General features: G+C 39.3%; 4 protein-coding genes and 2 long non-coding RNA genes across 7 annotated transcripts; 3 read left to right on the top strand and 3 right to left on the bottom strand.

Annotated features, from left to right (window-relative positions):
* Window positions 1-1,009: 1,009 nt before the first annotated feature.
* Window positions 1,010-1,569, top strand: LOC135800435 (uncharacterized). Its single transcript, XR_010550151.1, has 2 exons — window positions 1,010-1,269; window positions 1,385-1,569. It is a non-coding gene; the product is annotated as an uncharacterized lncRNA (long non-coding RNA).
* Window positions 1,570-2,954: 1,385 nt separating this feature from the next.
* LOC135800313 (caldesmon) lies at window positions 2,955-5,873 on the bottom strand. Its single transcript, XM_065313510.1, is given in 4 exon segments — window positions 2,955-4,197; window positions 4,200-5,354; window positions 5,427-5,586; window positions 5,641-5,873. Coding segments are annotated over 4 exon segments (2,463 nt in total). The 5' UTR covers window positions 5,731-5,873; the 3' UTR covers window positions 2,955-3,139.
* A 17-nt stretch (window positions 5,874-5,890) lies between these two features.
* On the top strand, window positions 5,891-6,547 carry LOC135800314 (uncharacterized). The gene is made up of 2 exons (XR_010550137.1): window positions 5,891-6,125; window positions 6,174-6,547. It is a non-coding gene; the product is annotated as an uncharacterized lncRNA (long non-coding RNA).
* BRWD3 (bromodomain and WD repeat-containing protein) lies at window positions 6,040-13,636 on the bottom strand. Its single transcript, XM_065313509.1, has 17 exons — window positions 13,307-13,636; window positions 13,148-13,206; window positions 13,046-13,075; window positions 12,927-12,986; window positions 12,622-12,868; window positions 11,991-12,151; window positions 10,847-11,923; window positions 10,390-10,775; window positions 10,203-10,337; window positions 9,686-10,139; window positions 9,399-9,626; window positions 9,114-9,325; window positions 8,879-9,045; window positions 7,956-8,355; window positions 7,618-7,895; window positions 7,412-7,563; window positions 6,040-7,354 (listed from the first exon to the last, which is right to left on the bottom strand). Exons 1-17 carry the CDS (start codon window positions 13,338-13,340, stop codon window positions 6,572-6,574), a joined length of 4,863 nt encoding a protein of 1,620 aa, XP_065169581.1. The 5' UTR covers window positions 13,341-13,636; the 3' UTR covers window positions 6,040-6,571.
* Window positions 13,637-14,222: 586 nt separating this feature from the next.
* Haspin (haspin) lies at window positions 14,223-21,377 on the top strand. 2 transcript variants are annotated; one of them, XM_065314490.1, is made up of 7 exons: window positions 14,223-14,402; window positions 14,539-16,435; window positions 16,801-16,920; window positions 19,772-19,970; window positions 20,031-20,481; window positions 20,549-20,847; window positions 20,913-21,377. In XM_065314490.1, exons 2-7 carry the CDS (start codon window positions 14,581-14,583, stop codon window positions 21,130-21,132), a joined length of 3,144 nt encoding a protein of 1,047 aa, XP_065170562.1. In that variant the 5' UTR covers window positions 14,223-14,402; window positions 14,539-14,580; the 3' UTR covers window positions 21,133-21,377. The 2 variants fall into 2 exon arrangements, with proteins under 2 accessions (XP_065170562.1, XP_065170561.1); XM_065314489.1 differs by having other exon boundaries at window positions 14,402-16,435.
* LOC135801124 (uncharacterized) lies at window positions 16,914-18,656 on the bottom strand. Its single transcript, XM_065314492.1, has one exon. It carries the CDS (start codon window positions 18,567-18,569, stop codon window positions 16,971-16,973), a length of 1,599 nt encoding a protein of 532 aa, XP_065170564.1. The 5' UTR covers window positions 18,570-18,656; the 3' UTR covers window positions 16,914-16,970.
* Window positions 21,378-22,984: the final 1,607 nt, after the last annotated feature.

A 22,984-nucleotide genomic window follows, 5' to 3' on the forward strand; every position in this document is an offset into this window, starting at 1 on the left:
CCTCTATAGAGACGTACTACACGATAGTACATTTCTTTTTTTGATTTGGCTTCATCGGGCGCCAAGGCTAGGTACCTACTTGTCGGACTGCCCTCGTATATTGTGTTCAAACAAACACAATTCGTGTATACAATTTACAATTTACAATTTTTAGTCCATGCTGTTGCCATCTACAAATGATACAGTAGTTCCGAAATTTAGATTAGTACAGGTAATAAAAAATTTAAATTCGATATGAGTAATTCTGATTTCATCGGACAGATTTTACATTAAATATTTAAGTGATATTTAATTTGAACATGCATCGTTTTTCGTTTACCAGGTAACACATTAGTCCGTAATCATCTGCTGATAATAAAACTGTATTAGAATTAATATAAAATTGTTAGTTATATTCAAGAAAGAATTGAAGAATATTTACGATGCTAATATAATAAACATCAACGGTGTGTTTTGATTCCACGAAATAAAGATTCGATACCTGCAGGTATACAAACTTATCTCTTGCGCGAAATCGCGTGATCCACACGGACACGGTGTGCACTCACTACCACCAACAAACAATATTTAATGCAAACCGTACATCGTAGCGCCATCTAACCTTTGAAAATATTTGTTAACTTAAAAATATTTCAAACACATTTATCAAATATGCAACAAGGTTGATATTGCAATGAATTTGAAAACAACAAAAGTCATACACAAAACAAACCAGTATTTAATGAAACCCGAAAAAACAATGATAAATCACAATTAAATGCAAATTTTTGCGGGTTACAAGGAGAGTTCTTGCAACAAACTCTTACAGCCCGACGGAGAATTTAATTCCGCATCTTTTGACGCCAGGCTGAAGTTACTGACTGAAACGCCTAGATCGCGCGCAAATCCGAAAAAAAAATCGCAATAATATGCAAGTACGCTGTATGCGGCATGAGAAGATAGCAACGCTACACAAAAAAGTTGTTTATACACAAACGCAATGTCCGACGCAGAAAATAAACCGAAATATATGAGCCGTTTATTTTGAAAGTGACCTAACTCCGTTTTTCAATTTTTTACCGGTTACCATGGTTACATGTACAACTTCATGTTATTTATCAGTGACACACGTCAGATTGCTTATATTCAGAGAAAATACGGTACATTTTTTACACATAGGTTTTCCGAATTAATTGAATAACTGACCCGTGTGGTTTGAAAGTGGCCTAACTCCATTAATAGTTACATCAAGGTATTTACTATTGATAATATCGGAAAGCAGCGATGAAGGTAATTTCAATTAATTAGTATTTACAAGTCCACCTCATTTTTGGGACAATTGCGTTAGTTAATTAACCTGTACGTTTAATTAATATAAAACTTAAAATTTAATATTAAATTATAGAAATTATTGCACCCATGAGGAAGAACCGAAGAAGACCACTTAGTTCAGATAGTGAAAATGAAATAGTAATTAATAATTTAAAAAAAAAGCGAATAAGAAAAAGAGTTATAAAACAATATTCCTCGTCAGAGGATGAAGATTCAAATAACAATGGAGAAAAGATTGATGCACCATATATCCAAAAAGTGCGAAAGATAAAACGGAATTCAGGAAAAAGATATTGCAGTTAAACCGGAAGTATTGTTCATGAAAAAAATTTCGAAACAAAGATTATGGTTGTCGGAATGCGTGCACAAAAAATTATAATGAAGAAGAAAGAAAGAATATTTTTGAGAAGTTTTGGGGTTTGGCAGATTTTAACAAACAAAATGTATTACTTCACGAAGCTGTCTGTGAAACGAAGACGTTTTTTTTCTTCAATTTGAAACATCTTAAATTATGTTGAATGGACTTGGGCATCTTCAAATTTTATAATGAATCTGGCTGTTAATTTTGAAAGTGGCCCAACTCCATTCTTGATAAGGAAACGCACGTTATTTACTTAATAATTGCCACTATTTTAACTGGAACTTTAAATTTAACATCCTTAGATACGCTTAAGCAGTATGACTCCTTTGTATCTTATACGTATATTTTTAAATTCATTGAAACGCAAAACTTTCAATATCTCGATTTGAAGATAAATGGAGTTAGGCCACTTTCAAAATAAGCGGCTCATATAATTGAATTCTAACTTACCAATGCAGAACTCAACAGACTCCAAGGCACGGCAAATACTGTAAATAAAAAAAGAAAACATAAGTAATATTATATTCACACAGCGGAGAAAAACAATCTGTGCTGTTAAGTTAAAAGCTACTTACATCAGGACGATGGGTATCCAAATGATGAATAAATCAACATGGCCACGATACACTTACGCGCAAATAATAAATAGCTGTACTAAAGTTACTAAAGTCGAGTTAAAATTAAATAGTCGATTGATGATCGAATATAAGACGAATTGGAAAGTAGAAGCCCGGATAAACGATACGAGTCGCGCAAAACACGTCTGAACCAACCAGAGACCGGCACGAAACTGGCCGCAAACTGCATAAGCAACGACGGGGCAGTTGATGATAAGAAAGCAAGAGGTGCGCAAGGCCGGCGCGTCGATTACACGCGACTTTGTGCGTGAATTGCAATAGATGCGCAAACACGGCAGCGCGTTGATGGCACGCGACCTTGCGCGCGAATTGCATTTGGCACTTTACCTAGGATCAAAATTAAACTAAGACGCAGCAACATGCGGCGTGAGGTGCTGGCAACAATCGCACGGCAATGCGATAAGAAAGTGTATAGTGTTCCAACAAACACAATTCTTGTGTCGAAGGTTCACGTTGATAAATATAGAAATAAACAATACAATTCCAAATTGATTTTTAGTTTATGGTAGTGCCATCTAAGAGTGATACAAGTATGTAATACATAAAGATATGAATTCTGATTTCGGATTGTGATAGACAATTTATTTTGAATCATTAGGCATTAATAATAATTTCTGAACTAATTCTGAAAACGACAAAAATACTTATTTTTAAATCTCTGTTTTATTTTAGTGATAAAAAGAAGGAAGCATTTGCAACTTCTCATAATAATAAAAATTACATATAAAATAGACACACTTATACTTCATAACAATATGTTATGCTTTCAGGTCATTCGCACAGTAAAAATGAGCGAATTATGCAGACCACCAGAACACAACTTACTAACTCAGAAATCTTCATTTAATTCTGGCATCATGGTGAACCTGGGCGCCTGTTTCCAAATGGCACTGGAATTTCTTCGCAGTTTCTTCGGATCCAAGTTCGGGAACAACTCCTGCAAGTTGGGCGTCTGCGCCTTGACACAGAACAACGTATTGCTTACCTTTGCATCGATGAAGCTCATCGCACGTAAGCGTGGATGCAACGCCTCCCGTGAGTTCCACGGCTGCAACTTGATGTTCTTAGGCGCATCCTCATCGTCAGAATCATAACAATCGGGCGTGGGCATCAATGGCGCCTTCTGAGTCATATACAGCGGCTCTACTGATTTCGGCAACGACGCCAGTTGCCTCTCGGCCATCTCAAGTTCCTTCTGTATCTGGCGCGCCTTCAACACCTGTTGCCGCTTATCCTCCTCAGCCTTTCGCTTCTCATCCTCCTCTCGTTTCTTCAACGCGCGCAATTCATCAGCACGCTTACGCTCCTCCTCTTTCTTCAACTCTTCATGCTTCTGCTTGGCAAGAATACGTCGCTTTTCGGCATCCTCCCGCTGTTTATTAAGACGATCTTGTTTCTCTTGAAGCTGCTGCTTGTGCCTCTCCTCCCTAGCCAACTGTTGCTCAAGAGCGCGCTTCTTTTCCTCCTCAAGCGCAGCACGTTGCAACTTTGCTTTCTGCTCTTTCTCCTCACGCTTGCGACGCTTATCCTCTGATAATTTAAGCAAATACGCGTCCTTTTTCTTCTGTGCCTCGGCTTCCTTTTCCTTACGCTTCTGCTCGTAGTCCCTAAAGTGTTGGGTGGACATTTTAATAGCACTGAGCGCTTTCTGCGCGCTACTTGACAAATTCGACTTGCCCGAAGTCATCGACGGTAAAGCACGATTCGAAGCAACGGGCGTAACAAAACCGGGGATTTTAGTCTTACCCGCTGTAGGACTCTCATCAGTGTCATCCTCGAGTTTCTTTGCTTCCTCGGCTGCCTTGGCCTTCTGTCGTGATTTAGTCCTGGTTACTCTTGTAGTTGTAGGTTCAACAGCTTTAGCGCCAAGTTTCTCAAACGCTTCCACTTTTTCTTCACCGGACTGTTCTCAAATGGATTAAACAACTGTTTGCCGACTTTTTTAGTTACAGGCACCGGTGGTTTCTCCTCAATATCCGACTCATCATCAGTCATGATATCATCAACAGTCGGCAGTGTTTCTTTCTGTGTAGGCTTAGATATTGTAACAGTAGAATTCAACACCATCGTGGTCGGATGACCTGACGGATTACCTGCTTGAATCGTAACCGTCTCATTCATGATGGCTGTTTTTGAAATGGTGATTGTCGCATTCGGATTATGCTCAATACTGGATAAAACATCCTTGCTCAATCTATCCAATGCCACAGTCGGTAATTGAACGACAATTTCATCATCATGTTCTAAATGTTTTGGTGATTCCGCAGGGATAATTTCACCCGCCGGAGGTTCCACAGCATCCTCATACAATGATGTATCAGTGGATTTACTAGGAGTAGACTTCTTCCTTTTGCTACGCCTTGTCCGACTCGTAGTTTTCTTTGTTTCGGATGATGGACTTCTGGATCGCTTCGATGTTTTCTTAGTTCGCGTCGCTGATTCAGTCTTCTGCCGACTACGCGCCTTTTTCTTGTTTGCAGATGCAGGTGGAGAATCTGTTTTCGATTCAGTTGCTGATTCAACTGCCTCGTCGACTTCGAGCTCTTCTTCAGTCGGGATTACTTCTTCATCAACACTGTCGAGTGATATGGTTGCAATATTATCTTGCACCAAAACCACATCAGAGTCCATGTTTGCATTGTCGTCCACTTCTGCTGGGACGTTTGTATTTCGCATGCGTGTTGTACGGGTGCTGGCTCGTTCGACTTTGATGGTGGGTTCCTTCTTTTTACGACCACCACGCTTGGGTAAGGCTGCTGGCGGTGGCATCTCAATCGGTTCCTGTTTTACATTTTTTACTGGAATTGATTCCGAAGAAGCTACACTAATGCGTTCAGTTTTGATATTTACATCCCGACGAATTTTGTCCTTTAAGGACACATTCACTTGTTGCGTCAGTCTTTCAGATGCATGTGTGTATGCTTGACGGCGTGGACGGCCAGATTCAAATGTCTCATCATTTTTATTTGTTGAATTCAAGTTGCTATTTGTGATGATTTGTGAGGATTGATTTGTGTTATTGGTGTTGTTTGTTGCATTAATATCTAAACAATCACAAATTATTATATAAAAACATCATAGACAGATTGTACAAGTAATAGCAAATGCATTCTTACCAATATTTTCCTTTTCAGAAGCCTTTTTCTTTGTTGATTTGGGTCCAGCCTCTTGATTTCTTATTTTGAATTCCTTCAGCATACCTTCAATCACACTAGTAGCATCTGCAGATTTTGGGTTGGCGATGAGTTTCAATAACATGGCATTTTTGCTGCGTACCTATTAGAACACAAAATGTATTAGAAAGAAAAAATGCGATGCGTGTGTTCTTACATCAATCAAATTAAGGTTGGAGAATTCTTTAGTGAAATCTGAGTGGATTTCATTCTCAATATTCATTAACTTATTCGTAAATGAAGCCATGGTTTAAATGAGAACCAACAGTGGATTAAAATTAATTTAAGAGAAACAGTAGATCGTAATAAGACACAATTCACACGCGCACAAGATAAGAAATGGAGGGAACTCCTTCAACCGGTACACACGTACGATGACAAACTTCAAAAAGACGGTTACAAGACGGCACCCGTTGAAACCGGATTCAAAATATTATAGGGGAGGGGAAAAGTCGGAAATGCCCGACAACGCACGAAACATGATTGACTGACAGCGCAGTTTGATTTTGGTGAAATCAAACTTAGAGAAATGCAAATAAGCAAATTCGACATGCAATTTGCTTAAAAATCAACTTTATTTGCATGTTAATTCGATCAACGCATATCGCACTCTTCCATATCACCAGAAAAATTATTTTGCAGGTAAATGAAGACGCCATTTATATAAAAATACATTCCATTTTTACACAGCTGTGATTTTTGTCCGAATGCCATCAAATCAGTTATGTACACTTAGAGAAACTAAACTCCGCATTGACTGCGCGGCAATGCAATGCAACGTATGCGAATAATTTAATCGAGAACCTATTGATCAAGCGTCACAACGTGTTTAAAACATAAGTCCGGCTTAATACTGTTCATAAGTACCATTATAAAACCAACAAGAGCAGTAAGAAACACTAAAATTAATAAAACTAGTGGAACAAACGTATTTCTGCAAATCATCGTGTGTCTGATTGGTGCGAACATGAAGAGAGAAATGGAAAACACGCATATACAGTCACACGACTAAAATGTACTTATTTGGCTTCACTTCTTCCACAGCGTTCGGGCCTTCTCGGTCATCTTCCGCACACGCCCGCGGCTGCTCACGGTCCTACCGCGATCGGACTCGGCGCTGTCCTCGCTATGCCTGTCCCTCTCGTAGTGCTTGAGAGGCAGATTATCACTATCCGTGTCGTCAGAGTCGTCACTCTCGTTGTCCTTCTCCTCGTGCTCGGCGGAATGCACCCGCCGTCGTTTAGGTCGTGACCGGAGGTTCTTTTAATACCGCTGTCACTATCCGAGCTGCTGCTTTCATGATGCGATCCGGAACTAGCGTCCTCCTCTTCCTCCTCGCTGGTGGACACGCAAGTCATCGGCTTTTTGCGTTTGTGATTACTGGTGCTGGCATATCTACTAAGCGGTTGATAATCGCTGTCATCTTCCGATTCGATTATAGGCTGTTTGCGCATGCGGTGTTTGGCTAAGACTTCATCATCGCTATGATCGTCCGTTGATTGTTGCGTGCGAGTACTCGCCGGCTCCTTGTCGGCTTCCTCCTCGCCGCTGGCTTCCGATGTAGATGCGTGAGGGTTTAGTATGCGGTCAATTGCACGCAGGGATTCACCGTCGTCGTCCGAGCTGTTGGGCATGACAAACATCATACTCGCGGCGGGTTGCAGACGTTTAACGGCACTGCGATTGCGCAGACAGCGATTCTCTTTCTCGCTGTTATCCGAATTGGCTCCGTTCGTTTTCGCTCGCGGTGGTTGTTTACGAGCGCTTTTGCGAACTGTGGGGCCTTTATTTCGCGAACGCTTCCATCCGGAGGCGATTTGTGCCATTTGTCCCTCGAATATATTCGCTAATCTCACAGTCATTGAGTAAATCTATTGAAAAACAAGTTAAATTAAACTAGGTTAAATTCATAGGTTATGTTAAATTACCCTAGATCGTTTGTTAGTGTTGTAGTGCTTAGAATTAGAAAATATCAGTCTCATGTCTTTTGCGAAATCGGCAGGTGACGAGTAATTACCACCGAATAATTCTTCTCGTACCGTTGACAAATCCATTGGAGTATCAATCACTTGGAAATAATCTAAAAAAAAATTGATTTAATTTTTTAAAATTTTTGTATGCAGACAAAAACTACCTGGATGTTTCAATGTATCAACCGGCGTCCTAAATGGCACCGAATCCGGAATATTGAACATGTCATCTAACAAACGCTTTGCATCATACCGCCAATCACTACTGTATCCATCATTGTAACTGCGCAAGTTACGCGCTTGCAAATGGCGCGTAGCGGAAACATTCGACGGACCCGGTCGGGGTTCATCGGCGTCCCCATCGTCGTCACTTCCCGATGATTCATACATGTCCATTAACTGATGATACACAACCTGGACATCAATCTCTTCTGTTGAATGTCTAAAGAGATAAATAAACATTACTTTAAAGTATTTACAAAAAGTGTACCAAAAAGCATACTTGATTATCCTAAGACATAAATCGGTGATAATCCTCGCCGATTTTACAATCACGCTATGCGGCTCGTTGAACTGCTCGGCGTTCGCGGCCAGATACCGCACGTCAAACTGCGCAGCCGCAATGCGCCGGTAGAAATGATTCTCAAATCGCGCCTTAATCGTAGATAAATCCACAGGATATTCCACGACAAACGCGTACGTTTTATACAGGTTCAAATCAACCGGCGCTAAAAATGGCTCCGCAATCGCCAACGCCATTACTTTATCCAGACAGCTGATGATTCGTCGACAGGCGCCATCGCGATCGCCAAGCGGCCATTCGTCTACGGCGGGTTGGTAAAGTATACTTTGAATCTCATCCGGTAGGACGGGCACCGCCTCACCGATTGTCTCCGGTAGTCCTGAAATTTATACACAATTTAAACAAATATCCAGAACAAAACAACACACAGTGATTTATTCAATTATCGGACAAGTTTACATTTCGTGAATAATTGCTGGCGCTGGCATTTCGCAGGTTATGAATTGCTTGCTGGACGCGTCGCTGTTCGCGTAAAATGTTTATTAACTCAAACTCCAAACGTTCTTTTTCTTCGAGGATTTTAATATAGAGCAATTCATTTTGTGATGGTGTGAATGGCGTTTTTTCTTTTATTTTGACATGTTGGGATTGGTTAATTACGCTTCGGGACATACTGGTAATTTTCGGTGAAAGCCAAATAAGTATTGCAGGTGAAATCACACAGAAATTTTTGACAGTTGGACGTTTAGTTTGTTTTTGAAATGGCAGCGATTAAAATGCCATCGTAGATTTAAAACGTGCTAAACGGCACTTTAGAAACATTTAACGCCACCTAGTGAGTAAATCTGTGACTCCAGTACGACTGCCATTAAAGAAATAGAAATAGAAAAAAATGTACTTACTATCATCTCTAATTGGTTCTAAATCCCACGGACACATCCGCTCCTTCTCCCCATTATCCCATTGAATCTCATAACACATAAACAACGACCCCGGATGTTCATCACTAAAATCCGACTTGGTTTCGATTTTGCCCATCCACCAACCATCGTCGATCATACAACGAAATCTAGACACAAATAAAGCAAAAATTTAGAATATTTAGATGAATATATTACTAAAATTATCTTATCTTACCGATCACCAATACTCCACGAATGTGCAATGGCAGTTTCGTAGGTTTGCTTGAGCACGATAAAGTCGAGGACGTCCGCCATGTCATGATACTTTATAGTGAAGACATTATCGGTGAGTTTGTGTTCTTCATCTAACAGCGCCAATTTCAGACAGCAAAGCCGTGGCGGTTTGATGATGTATTTTATACCGACTATTTTCACAAACTCCTTATCCTATTTTTTCAAAAATAAGTAAATATGTTTTAAGGTTAAGTAAAAACTGATGAAAATTGATGTTATGTCTTACCCTGAGTTTTGTTTTGGTCCAGGGCACATCCCTGTTGTTAAACGTGTAAATTTTCTTATTCTTCACTGCTTCCACGTACATCTGATGACCTTGAACGAAATAAACCACCTCATCGCCCATTTGTGGGCAATACGGAGCTTTTCTCGGCACTGTCTTCGATAACCATTCTAAATCCTTGTAAGCTTCAGGTATCTCGCCGTTTTTGATTTTGGAGTATGGTATACGTTTCTAAATGTTTTAAAAAATTAAACAAAAATGTTTTTTTGTTATTTGTTTTAAATTCTCACCGTTTTGGGTTTACTGGAATTACTCGTGCTAGGCCCATCATCCCCATTCATACTCCGATGTGCCGGTTTCCGTTTCGACCTCTTCGGCGGCTCCAAAACTTCACCTTGGTCAGCAACCCAATCAGAATACCCGGAGGACTCCTCCGTGTCCGAGCTGGAATCACTCAGACTCAAATCGTCATCTTTGGCGCTGGCGCTCGAATCGCTGTTACTGGTCGTCGAATGATTGCTGTCTTCAGCATCGACGTCCACTTCTTCGCCGTCGTGATCATGCTCGACAACGCGCGGCGCTGGATTCGAGCGACGCGTTCGGCGCGTGTTTACGTTACCGTTGCGTCTTCGACGATTGCGACCTTTTTCGTTTGACGTCGAGGTCGTGGCAGTGTTAATCATCAGCGGACGCTTCTTACTTTCACGTTGATAGTCAGCCATTTCAAAAGATGACATTGTTTCACTTTATAGAAAAAGATATTAATTAAATTGATTTGCAATGTAAAATTGTATTAAATAAACTTACACATAATTCCTAGCTACTTCTAATTCGGATTTGCACAATGGTCGCACCAGAGCCTTTTTACTCCACACAAAATTGGAATCACGCTGCCAATCGCCCGTGCTTTGTCGTATACCTTCCACAGAACTCTCTCCAGACCTGGACAAATTTTAAATTTAATCTTAGAAACAAAATTTGTTTTAAATTTTACCTTCTGGGTCCATTCCCAACAGCCCTTGGACTGGCAGCATTACTACCCCCTGCTTCCTGCTCATCATTCCCATACTGGCGTTGTACAAGCGCAGCAATCATGCGGTCAATATCACTCCGCGGTGCAGCTTCCGCCAAACCCTGTATCACCTCCTGCCTGCCACCTGTTCCAATCACAATATTCGGCACCAACTGCTCACTGGTACAATGTTCGCGTCCAGGCACCAGTCGTTGCAACATCGGCGGATACGGATTACCATCAATATCCACCAAAAATGGCGGAGGCATCAAATGTGGCGGCACCTGCGTCTGCTCATCCAGGACAGTATGATCTGCGTCACGCACCAGCGGGCGATAATCCGTATGGAAAAATAATTCTTTTGGCAGCTAGAATTAAAGTTAAAATTAAAAGTAGTATAAAATTGAGGTTAAAAATGTTTAAAAATATAAAAACTTACTAATTTTAGCTGTGGATTGCCGGTACCAAACGCATAAATCATAATATGTCCATGTGAGTCCGACGCGGCGAACATAGACCCATCCGGCGACCATTTCGCATCGAAAACCGATCCCTGTCCTTGTCCGTTATCCAAACTATTCGTGAAATGCGCCACTTTTGTCCCACGCAATACATCCCACACAAACAACTGTCCATCGTGTCCGGTGGATAACATAACATACGGATCTCTAGGATGTGATTCCAACACATACACGCCATCTGTATGTCCGGTCAACACGCGTTGTAACTGCCCGGTTGATGACTGCCATACCTTCAAACAATGATCGCTCACTGCGGTAATCACGAAGTTATCCGAATAGTCCCATGCAACCATCGTTACAAACAATTTCTTCGGTTCCTGATCTGGATCCTCAGTTACTGCACCTCCAGGCAATTTTGTATCCATTGATAACTTCATGAATTTCCACTGTTGACATTCAAAGTGCCATATGTATGCAGTGCCATCTTTACTACCGGAAACAAAGCGTAATCCTCGATGTGCCCAAACGATTGAATCAACTCGATCGCTGTGCACTTCGGTTTCTAGAATACGTTTTGGTCCTTCATCGCTGCGCATCAGGTAGATACGCACGTTGTGATCAGCGCTACCGGCTGCAAGGAAGGTACCACCGGGACTAAAGCAAGAGCAAATCATTTGTGATTGGCCAGGACGCATTTTCTCCTGATAGAGGATTGGTTTCGAGCCGAAATTGGCTCGTTTGCGCGCATCGTGATTGTAGGTCCAAAAGGCGACAGATCCGTCGGAACTGGTTGTGGTAAGGTATCGAATATCATAGTTGCCAGTCGGGCAGAAATGCACCGAGGTGATAATGCCTGTGTGACTGGTTAACACCGCTATAGGCGCGCCGGTCTGTAAATCCCAAACGCGGAGGATTCTGTCGATGGAACCAGCGGCGAGGAGGGTATTCTCTAAGTTTACATCAATGTCTGTGATTTCTGCTGAAGCACCACGGAAGGAATTGATTAGACGGCCGGAGTTCGCCGACCATAATTTTACAAGTAAATCATCAGCACCCTAAATAAAAATATTTAAAATTATATTAAATAGTAGTTTTTAATTATTATTTTTATGAAATACTTACGGAAATAACATATTTTCCCGTACGGTCAAAAAGTAAACAATATACAGCTGAGAGATGTCCTAAAGTTTGCACCTGCAGCTGCATCCAAGAGTATCTCGTCGGTGGAAGTGCAAGCGCTCGATGCACAGGGCCAGAAATTTCTCTTCCGGCCAATATGTGTGCTGTTAAAAAAATAAATCTATCAGAATATGTTTAAATACAGTATAACCTCTTTATAAGCAACAAAATCTGTTAATCTCTTGTTGCACCGGTTATAAACTCAAAATGAACAAATTTCGTAGTTATAAAAAGTTTGGCATTAAAAACGAGACTTTTTCGTTTTAAAATTACAGAAAATAAGTTTTTTTCTTCTTCAAAATTTTAAATCACCCGCATTTTAAGCACCAATAAGATGGAAATTAATATAAACCAACTAAATTGTACAAATTTCACCGTTATAAGGAGTTTGTTGTTAAATCGAGGTTATGTTGTATTAAATTTAGTAGTCCAATGTTGGACTTGCGGTATACACGCCGAACATATGTGTTACAATGTAATTTTTAAGGTTCTTTCACCTGTTTAATGTTTTTTTGTTATTTCAACCCAATTTAAACCCAAAATTATGTTAAATATAAAATAATTTTGTACTTACAAATGTTATGATTGACTTTCGGATCGAACGGATCACAAATCGGCATGCCATTGCGTCGCGTCGCATAATAGCTCGTCAGATACGGAATTTTAAAACTATCAGCTATGCGCAACAACGATTGTCTCCCCGAACCCAACAAAGATCGAACGCCTTGAATGCATGGTGGTATTTCCTTGTCCAAGATGGGTCCTATCCTGCTGCAGATCTCCAACAGGTGTGTAGGCCCAATATGGGGGTATAATCTCTCCTAGAATAATTTAACATCAATTTTAATAAATACCAATCTAAGTATGAGTAATTCTTACCAAATCTTCATATGTTCTTTCATGTTTATTGCCTTCCCAATCATATCTCGCTGGTAATATCTAAAAATACAAACAAAAATGTATTCACAATAAAAATTTACACTCAAAATTTAACTTACCTTCTGTTGTTCAAGTTCCTGACTTAAAACCTGTAAGCAATAATTTTTTATTAGTTTTCCTGATGCTTGAATTAAGTAATAGCAAAAGATTGTTGTGTTTACCTTGTATGTTTCAGTCAATGGACTCACAGCCAGGAACTTTTGTATTAAGAAGTAGAGCTCTGCAAAACACAACACAATAATGTGTGAATTAGTCACTACATCAACTACAGTATATTGCAACACAAGCAAATGTAATGCACAAGTAATAAAATGCTGAACCTGGTGCTAGTAGTTCTTGATTCCTCTGCTCCATTTCTTTGCGACGCTATCATAATACGCGCATAACGCAACCAGTAACCACAAAGCGCATCGTCTTCAAACGCCAGCGAGCGTCGTACGATCACGGCGTCTGTCCTCGCAGACGGCGATGGCTGAATCCCGCACGGCACGCACGATTTCGATGCAAGAGAACGTCGAGGACGGCGATTTCCTTTCGGGATTCTAACCTTTTTTCGGTTCTGTTCTAAGTCAGGCTGGTTTGCTGCTGCTTCGAGTAGCGAACAGCGTCGAGCGGATTGGGCTCGCGGCGCGACTGGGTTTCGGATGTGTACGGATCAGGTTTCTGTTTTGACGCGTGACTGTTCGATTTGTGGTGCGGAGAATTGCCGCCAGGTGGATACAATTGCAACAAGCGCACAGGTGTTGCAAAACAATAATATTCAACAATAGCAATAATATAATCGACATATTAATGCGTGGACTGAAATAGAATACGCACGGAATAAATAATAGACGTTTATTAACCTTATAGTCATCTTTACGTACGTTTTTTATCGAGTTGATGATAAGAACGCTAATTTTAAAGTTCAAGCATTGTCTGTATTGGCATTTACGTTATTTTTTATTACGCACGTGCTTATTGTCATAGCAACTAACAAATACAACCGTACAACCGAATGCCAGCAACGTATTGTTATTAAAAATGATGCAATTAGGTTTAAAATGTATCAGAATTTATGTTTTAAGCTCAAAACTACCAAAAATAATCTGTTTTAATTTTGATTTAACATAAAAAATGTTTTAAAATGTTTTTAAAATAAAAAATATGACTTTCCGTCCGTTGTACACAATCAAATATTTCGCCCACTGATAAAAATTCAAAGTTGCATCGTATAGGTTACAAAACACAAACAATAAGAGACGCTAACTACTTATCAAGCCGTTTTTTCAACGCAAAGATATTTCCAGACGAAACTAGATGTAAAACAATACATCTAAGTTTCTATAACAACTAATAATCTTCTCTATTATTTGTGAATCCTGCCAAAACCGAAGCGTTGCACCGGTGACAAGAGCATTGTTGTATACAACTCAGGTAAACAACTAGCGTTGCGTCCAAATCAAACGAAACCTAAAAACAAACAGTTAATCCAGTGTTGAGAACACATATCTACAAGATTCTACCACTAGAAGTATTTTTACAGCCATATTATAACAGAAACTCGTTTTAGTTTTTCATCTTATAATTTAAAACCGGCAAATTGCAATAGAAAATGACGCCACCAGTGAAGAAATATGGAGCCAAGAGAGTTCTCACCCGAAGCACCTCAGAATCAGCAATGAATGCTCTCTTTGTAACAAACATGTGCGCCAGATATCGCAGAAAGCACAAACAAACTCGGAAAAGACTCGATAGTAAAAATCTACCGGAATTGCCACCGATTGATGCCAATCATGACTTGCTAGATGATTCAGATTCATCATTTCATGTAAAAAGAGCCAATGATACATTTGATCAATTGAAAATGGAACCTATAAACCACACTACAGAAAAAACTACTCCTAAAGGTATTAAATCAGAGACTAGTGATGAAATAACACCAAAATCCAAAGAGAATAATAACATAAATCTAAGTAATTCACATGACAAATCAGAAATCATCTCAAAAAACTGCACATCACCTATGAACCAAGAGATTTTATCGTATTCAAGCACATTTGACAGTACAGCATCTAAATCAGGATCATCAAAGCGGAAAAAATCACCAGAGGCTGTTTTTAGTTTAGATGAATCCATTGAAGCAGATCTCAATATTTCTATAAGTAAAGTAAGAAAAAACTCGAATAATCTTGGCAAATCAGTTGTTTGCAGTACACCAATCACAGAAAACAAGAAATTAAAAGCGTTGCATGTTTTAACACCAGTTAAAGTCCATGATACTGCCAGTCATGAGTTGATTAATGAATCTGTCCAACAAGTTTACAACTGGAGTTACAAATCACCTGAAGTATCTGCTTACAATCACATTACAATGCAACGTGGCCGGAGATACAATGGTGAATTATACAATAATGAGAGTATCAATAATATTCATAAAACACCCGAGAAAAACGAGCAGTCGATGATGAAATGGGTTGCTCGAAGGAAAAAAGAACCGACGAATTCAACTTCTTCGATTTCCAGTCCGCCGCCACGAATGGTCGCCTTGAAATTCGCCTCGAATCAATCTCCACCACATAGTGGACATAGTGGAACAGCAAGCGCCATGTTGAGTAAATGCATACCGCTGAAAATTGCAATTACAAGACTGCCGGATGAGTATGTTTTGGATAAACTAGAGAAACAATCGTTTGAAGAGGAATCACTACCTAAACAGGATATAATTGAAGATGTGTGTGATGTAGATGATTTAAAAGACTTCGAACTGTGTGTAGGTGAAAATCCAAGCACTGAGGATACAAGGTCTGGTATGGATTTGGATAACTTTGAAAAGTTTTATACTTCGACCATTAATACTATCATGAGCAGCGTGGATGAAAATGCGAGTTGTTTTGATGTTGATTCATCAAATCACAATGATAATGTCTCTTCTGATTCAACCAAAAGTATAAGACGAAGGAGATTCACTCAAAATATCACAAAACGACGTCAATTACCAAGAAAAGCTAAAAAGTCCACATCAGTCATTGATTATTCTAATAATTCAGACTGTGGGTCTAAAAATGATGATGTAAGCGTTGAAAAGTCGAAATCTGAAGAAGTTAATCATGTACCTGAAGAAAAGCAAAGATATACAACACAAAGTCCTGATTTGTTTGCATCCACTTTGTTTGAGGAATTGAATCATGAAGTTATCCTCACCTCTGATGAAGAATCTCAAGCTGAATGTAAAGAAGAAACAGAAGAGGATATTAAGGAAGAAATATGTGATGATGTGGATAAAGAGGTTGAAGAAGATAAAGAGGATAAAAATGAGGATACAGGAAATAATAGTGATTGTTTTGTAAAACCCTGTATGAAAAAGAAGCCCACTTCCAATGGCCCTCTGGCGGTGCAACCAGGAAAAGCTTGGAGAAGATCACTGGCGTTTATGAAAAGGAATACAATGGTTGCTTCTGTTTTGCAAGGTAAATATTTATTTTCAAACTTAAATTTTAAGTTTTACTATAATAATATTCTGTGTAACTAATAAAACTTAAAAAATTTCTATTAATTAGAGTCGTTAATATAAAATTTAGACGATTTTTACGTTTTTTATTTTAAAAGTTTAAAATCATTGCAATATTTTCTATTTTTATTAAGATGTTTTACTATTATCTTGAGAAAATCGTTAGATTATTAACTAAAAACATAAATTACTAAAATTTACTGCTATTAAGTCACATTTGAAGTAATTTTTCATAGAAAATCATGTTTTTTCAGTCTTATACTAACAAATAGAATTGCAACTTGTAACATTGCACATAAACTATTAACTTCTTGTATTTTTCAGGAGAAACATGTACTTGCACTGATTGTGCAGTACCAAACTTAAACAACTGCATAGTCGCCCGCCAAACCATCATGAAATTAAGCCGTGAACCAGTTGAAAGACGCCGAACATCAAATATGAGTGAGTTTACCATCACATTGCTTTTCTACATAACAAAATGGCGTCGCAACTCAATATGGCACATATCTCTTACTCTTATTATTCGTACGTTGCTTCCCACCACCTCGTCTGTCACCACCATGAAAATTACAATTTTTCTGCGCTGTCCAATTATATTGACTGTAATTCTGATTGTAAAGATGATAATTATTCGTCCTGTGGTTATTATAATACCAATCATTGCGCAGCATGTGTATATCATCATGATATCTCTCACATTTTCTATAGGTGATCCTGTACGCAGGATATGCAGTGTTGTCATGATACTTAACAATCACTTTTCCATCATTACTCATTGACGAATCAAAGTTTTTATCTGGAAGGATCATTTCTGAGTTACCAGTTTGTGATTTCTTCAGCACAACATAACACAACAATGTATAGTAGATATTATTCGGTAGATGTTGTCCAAATTGTGTTGCAAAGTCCGAATGCGGTGAGAAACAAGTCCCGTGGCCATATTTATGCCCTCTGGCTGCTCCACACATCCGCCAATCGAAGTTTTCTTTCATGATTGATTCTGTCGAGGTGTATTTCGTCGCGTGGAATAATAATTTCGTTTGTACCGGTAGTGCAGGTTTCGCTTCTTGTAATTCATTGCGTTTGAGGATAAACGCCGCCATTAACGTGCGATTTTCAATTCGTTCGATGTTCAAAACATGGTAGTCGTTTTGATTGTCATAGGGAGTAAAGTGATCCATTACCATTTGATACTCTTCACATCCCTGGTAGATTTTAAAGATTAAATTATAGTCGATTGCTTTGTTGCGGGAGGACCAATAGTGTGTTTCTGGTGCGTTTTTGATGAGATTCTTGATTAAATTTGGCAGTTTAGTCAGTCTTACTACTTTTTGTTTTTCTTTGGGTGTTTCTGGTGTGATTATATTAACTGTTGATTGTGGTTGCAGGTAGATTTTATCTTTGGATGTGTGAGATCTGTATGAAGTTGATTTTGGTGATTTAAAGTTGATTTTCTCTGTTTTTAAGTTTAATTCTTTGATATTTTTGATTTTTTTGGTGTCAGAAATGTCTTTGTGGTCTGTTATTTCATCTTCTGTGCTGCGTTTGCGTTTTTTGTCATTGTTACAAATGTTATCAACAAGTTTATCAGGTTTTTCATCAATAGTTAAGTCAATATAACCATCCAAACCTGTTGTAGTGTCTTTTGTAAAATCATCTTCATCAGAAAATGGTATTTTGTTAGTTTTAACAACTTCCACCTTTGTTTTTGTCTTTATAGGTGTAAATAATCTCTTAACCAATGATTTTGGTTCTTTAGAAGGTTCTAAGTCATCACAAATTGACAAATTTGACAATTCAAACGAAATATTACCCACAGAAAGAGACAAAGCTTGAGTTAAACTTTTATCATGAGCATTATGAATCGGTGTTCCTGTTTTGGAAGGTATATTTACCAAATATTCCTCGTATGACAACGAAAACTTATCATCACAATCCAAAAGCACACATTCTTTAATATTTTCAACAATACCACCATCATCAACAGGTTTTTCCTTTGTTTCTTCATTGACACACTCACTGGTATTTTCTTTCTTTATAATTTCAGTATTATTATTAGTGTCTGTGTTTATTACACTCAAACCTTGCATTTTTAAGAGTAACGTTCACAATATTCACAATTCAGTTTAACTTAGGTTGGGAATTTGAAACAAAAAACTGCAAGTCTGGAGCGACTGTAAAGCATTAGGCGACTGCATATTTTCAAGGGTAAACCAAACACATTTTTGAATGTTTTCAAACCAGACGCATGCGCTGGTTTCACAGCTTGCACGAATTATGAAAACATACTGTGAAGGATGTTCCAAGAGTCATAAATTCTCATAAATTCTATATCATAAAAAGAACCCAAAACACTTGAATATTCCCAAACAATTGCCATCTATCGCGTTGAGTTATATTGACGGTGACAGTCGAAATTTTTGTTAGTTGCGTTATTGTTCGTTTTAGCTAATCAGTCATTCTCTAAATTCATAATAATTGTTTCTTGCATTCACGAGTATGCTAGCAAGCTGCAAGAGCAAATTACTGATTCCTACGATAACACTGAACCTCACGAGCCTTAATGCGCGATACTCGTTTGCATATCAAGGTATAACATCGATTTATTCATCATCTTATTATTGTTTTACGAGAGAATTCCACACAATGGCAATAATGGTGCCTTGAAGCCTGAATCAGCATCGATAACAGCAATTGCGTTGTGTGCGATATTTTTAAATTAAATAGCGTCGCGAGATGTGTATTGCACACGTGCAGGCAGTGATAAGGCGGTGGCCGTGACTCATGACCGGGAATCCAACGTGTTTCAACACAAAAAAGCAAAATATTACTCATAGCATTAATTTTTCAGTAAAAAATTCGAAAGTTTTGTGCAACAAGTGTTGCGTAAGTGTAGGAAATTCCCAGTGGAAATTCTAAGTAAAGCACGCATGCGCATTACGCCTAATGAAAATCTTGGACTTTGTATCCACCAATCATGATGCAGCATCGCGCTTACTTAAGCATTTAAACATTGTGTATGTATGCCGTGCGTGTTGATATTTTCGTCGATGACCCTGTGTGTGCGTGTTGCGTGTAGTGGGAAAGAATGACGTGTTTAACTGCGCATTATTCCACGAACGGCGCGCGGCATAAATGAAAAGCGCGCACAATTAGTCAGCGAGCCAGTCGAACGCGAACGCCAAACACTCTCGAGCGTTTCCAGTAGTGAAAGCGTGCATGCATCGATCCGAAGAAAGCGCATCCATCAAACGTTGTATGTTGATCAACGCTACGTATGTTTCTGCCGCAGAGTATGAACACAATCAATTCCGGGACACCGTTGCGTTGGAAGCTCTCATCGAGAATATATCGCTAAATGCAAGCAAGCTAGACGTCGACCACGACCCTGACGAAGATCACGCGCGCATCTGTCCGTTCGCTAGTGAGCTGGTGCTGCAACGATGCAAGCAGACGGCGCCCATCAACTTTTCACAATGGTATCCAGAGACGTGAGTAAAATATTCTAATCTTACACTAAATAAAATAACCTTGAATTTTTATCTGAATAGTTTACTACGAAATTGTCTGAAGATCGGCGAAGGTGTCTACGGAGAAGTATTTCGGTATCGCAATGCGGACTCCGTGGGCACGGCGACGGTGATGAAGGTGATTCCGATCGAAGGCGAGATGCTGGTTAACGGCGAACGCCAGAAGCAGTTTGAAGAGATTCTCAGCGAAATCGTCATCGCGTCGGAGTTGAGCAACCTGCGCTATGGCTTGCACAACCAGACCACCGGCTTCAATCAGTTGAAGAGCGTGCGATGCGTTCAGGGAGTGTATCCGGCTCGACTCATTGAGCTCTGGGAGCTGTTTGAGGAGAATCGCGGTACAGAAAATGATAATCCAAAGATGTTTGGGGAAGATCAGCTGTACATTGTGCTGGAGATGGCCAATGCTGGCTCAGACTTGGAATCTTTTGTCTTTGCGAACTATAATGAAGTCTACGACGTTTTTATTCAGGTATTTATGCGTTTTTTAAGAGTGTGTTGTGAACTATTTTGTTAATGTTGTGTAATTTTTCTAATAGATTGCGCTGGCTTTGGCTGTGGCCGAGGAGGAAGTGCAATTTGAGCATCGCGATCTACATTGGGGCAACGTGTTGATCAATCGGGTCCAGAAGGACACAAGGTGCAATTACAAACTGGATGGTGAATCGATAACGATTCCGGCCTCGACTGTCGAGGCTAACATCATCGATTTCACGCTATCGCGGATTACTTACGATAATATCCACTTCTATAATGATCTAGCTCAGGATCCCGATCTGTTCAATGCCGAGGGCGATTATCAATTCGAAATCTACAAATTGATGCAGCTTGCAAATCGGTATGTACTCATAATTATAAAATTTTTAATAAAAAAACTAAAATTTTATCTTTTTTTGTTTGTAGTAATGATTGGGAGCCGTTTCATCCAGAGACAAACATCTTCTGGTTACACTATATTCTAATAAAGTTGACCACTGCAGTCCACCTGGTGCGCAAGACAGTCAAAGGCCGCAATAAGAAGTATCTGCACACGCTCGTGGACTGGGAGAACGTCATACTGAAATACAAATCCGCAAAACACTTTGTGGTCGAAGTTATCCTGCCGCATGTCAGGCAGAAGTGAAATTTTTATATACAGAAAGAGTTTTAAAGAAAGACATTTCACAAATTTTCGTGTGTCTTCTATTGATTATTTATGTCATTCGTATAGGTTAATTTAATGCATTGTTTCATTTTTTTAGTTTGAATATATTTGGATTTGCTATGCTATGTAAACAGAAAATATGTGTGCTACATAGAGAATTATCTTATTTTTGTTCTGCCAATGCTATAAACATGTTTGCGCAGAGTAAATATGCTTTTCCCTCATTTACGCATTTATTTTTATTTGCTTGTTATCGTTTTAAATCGTTGCGTTACCGAGTTATTTGTGTCAGATAAAAATACATTGTAACATGGCGGTGAGCGGACTCTACTTTACCGACGCGAGCGGTGGAAATAGACGCTACTGTCACGCGCAGATTTTAACTAAATCCTGTGTGGATAACTCACGCGGTAAAACTTATTGCAATACAACGAACAACTCAATTATTCAAATTTATACCCATACAGATAAATGATCATTATACACGTAATTTTATAATAAAAAAATAAAATAAACGCTACAAAATTTCGTAGGTAGCGCCATCTTTCAGCGACTTGATATAAACTAGTTTGACAAGATGGTGATTTGAATAGTTTTCGTCGTCGATCGACAGAGGGCGCTATCATGCAGAAACTGTATTTATTGTGTTTTCTATTTTTTTGAATGACGTTATCCTGACTTTTAGCACAAAATGGACAAAAAAAAGCTTTAATTTTAACACAAATCAATATCTATATGATTTGCCTGAATCGGAAGTTGCTTTAAAGCAAATAAATATAAATCTGTATAAATCGAAACACATCCTGCGCGCTATAATGCCTCAAGCGATAAAGTTAATATAATCTTTGTGCGCCGCCGTGCGGGCGGACAAATTGGCAATAAAAATGTTCTCTCGATGTCGCCGGCAAGCGAGGGGTGGCCGTGGAGTGGCTGCGTTACTCCGTATTAGAGGGTGATTTGCCCCGGCGCGTCGGTTGCGACCCCAATCTCATGGGGTGTGCTAATACACAACTAATAATGCTATGTTAACACTTCCGGTCCAGTGAATCCGACGAAAGGGGCGCCGCCGGCAATAACATCCCATCGGTTACCGATGCCAATATTATATGCGACGCGTGCGTGTTCATTTATTAAAGAATTATGGACTCGCATTATACATTTTACGCTTATTACGCGTATTCAACGCTAATGCGATGTGAACGCCGAGAGACCTCTGGGCGGATTAACGCCCAGCTAGATAATTACAACCTCGATTCGATTAGCCGCCATTTTGTTTACTCAAATTTCGTCACACACACACGAAAAAGATTTTAAATCGATAACAAATAAAGGTCCGCGTCCCCAAAGTGTATTTTACTTAGTTTACCAGAGTTACCCTTTGCGGACATCTCCGGATGCGCAAATTTATGGTTCATTAAGTTCGACATTAAAGTTGAAAAAAGCAGCGAGGGGCATTATAAATATTTCTGGTAGATAAAACGCGTAAACTGCATAATAAAACAGGCCGGATTGCGGATTTCAGCGGATGGCGTTTACTTACATTTACTTTCCGAGCGGCCGGCGCTCGTCCGCCAGAGACGTCGCAATTTGTTCACATGAATAATGTCAAAGCGATTTGCTCGGCCACTAAAAGCCCTATCAGTGACGCATACGCGCGTCTCCTTTTGGTCGCTTTGGTCCTTTGCGATTCTCAATCATTCATTCGATACAAATGCGAGTTATGGCTGAAAGCCGTACCTATTCCATTTTCGGTCACTAAAGTCGTACACATCTTCTCACAAAGACCCAAAAGAATAAAAAAAACAAAGAGACAAAAAGCATCTCTGCTTAA

The sequence above is a fragment of the Atheta coriaria genome, unplaced genomic scaffold, assembly GCF_025399875.1.
Source record: "Atheta coriaria isolate IRGN ID8LTWV9N9 unplaced genomic scaffold, Caltech_Dcor_3.1 hic_scaffold_10_pilon, whole genome shotgun sequence".
Classification (NCBI taxonomy): Eukaryota; Metazoa; Arthropoda; class Insecta; order Coleoptera; family Staphylinidae; genus Dalotia; species Dalotia coriaria.

Excerpts from the sequence above, each read along its gene's own strand:
- BRWD3 (XM_065313509.1), bottom strand. The coding sequence starts at position 13,340 with ATGGAGCAGAGGAATCAAGAACTACTAGCACCAG. Across the intron at positions 12,987-13,045 it reads AGGAACTTGAACAACAGAAG|ATATTACCAGCGAGATATGA; the intron begins GTAAGTTAAATT and ends TTGTATTTTTAG. Across the intron at positions 7,355-7,411 it reads ACACTAACAAACGATCTAGG|ATTTACTCAATGACTGTGAG; the intron begins GTAATTTAACAT and ends GTTTTTCAATAG.
- Haspin (XM_065314490.1), top strand. The coding sequence starts at position 14,581 with ATGACGCCACCAGTGAAGAAATATGGAGCCAAGAGAGTTCTCACCCGA. Across the intron at positions 16,921-19,771 it reads ACGCCGAACATCAAATATGA|AGTATGAACACAATCAATTC; the intron begins GTGAGTTTACCA and ends TTTCTGCCGCAG. Across the intron at positions 19,971-20,030 it reads TCACAATGGTATCCAGAGAC|TTTACTACGAAATTGTCTGA; the intron begins GTGAGTAAAATA and ends TTATCTGAATAG.
- LOC135801124 (XM_065314492.1), bottom strand. The coding sequence starts at position 18,569 with ATGCAAGGTTTGAGTGTAATAAACACAGACACTAATAATAATACTGAA.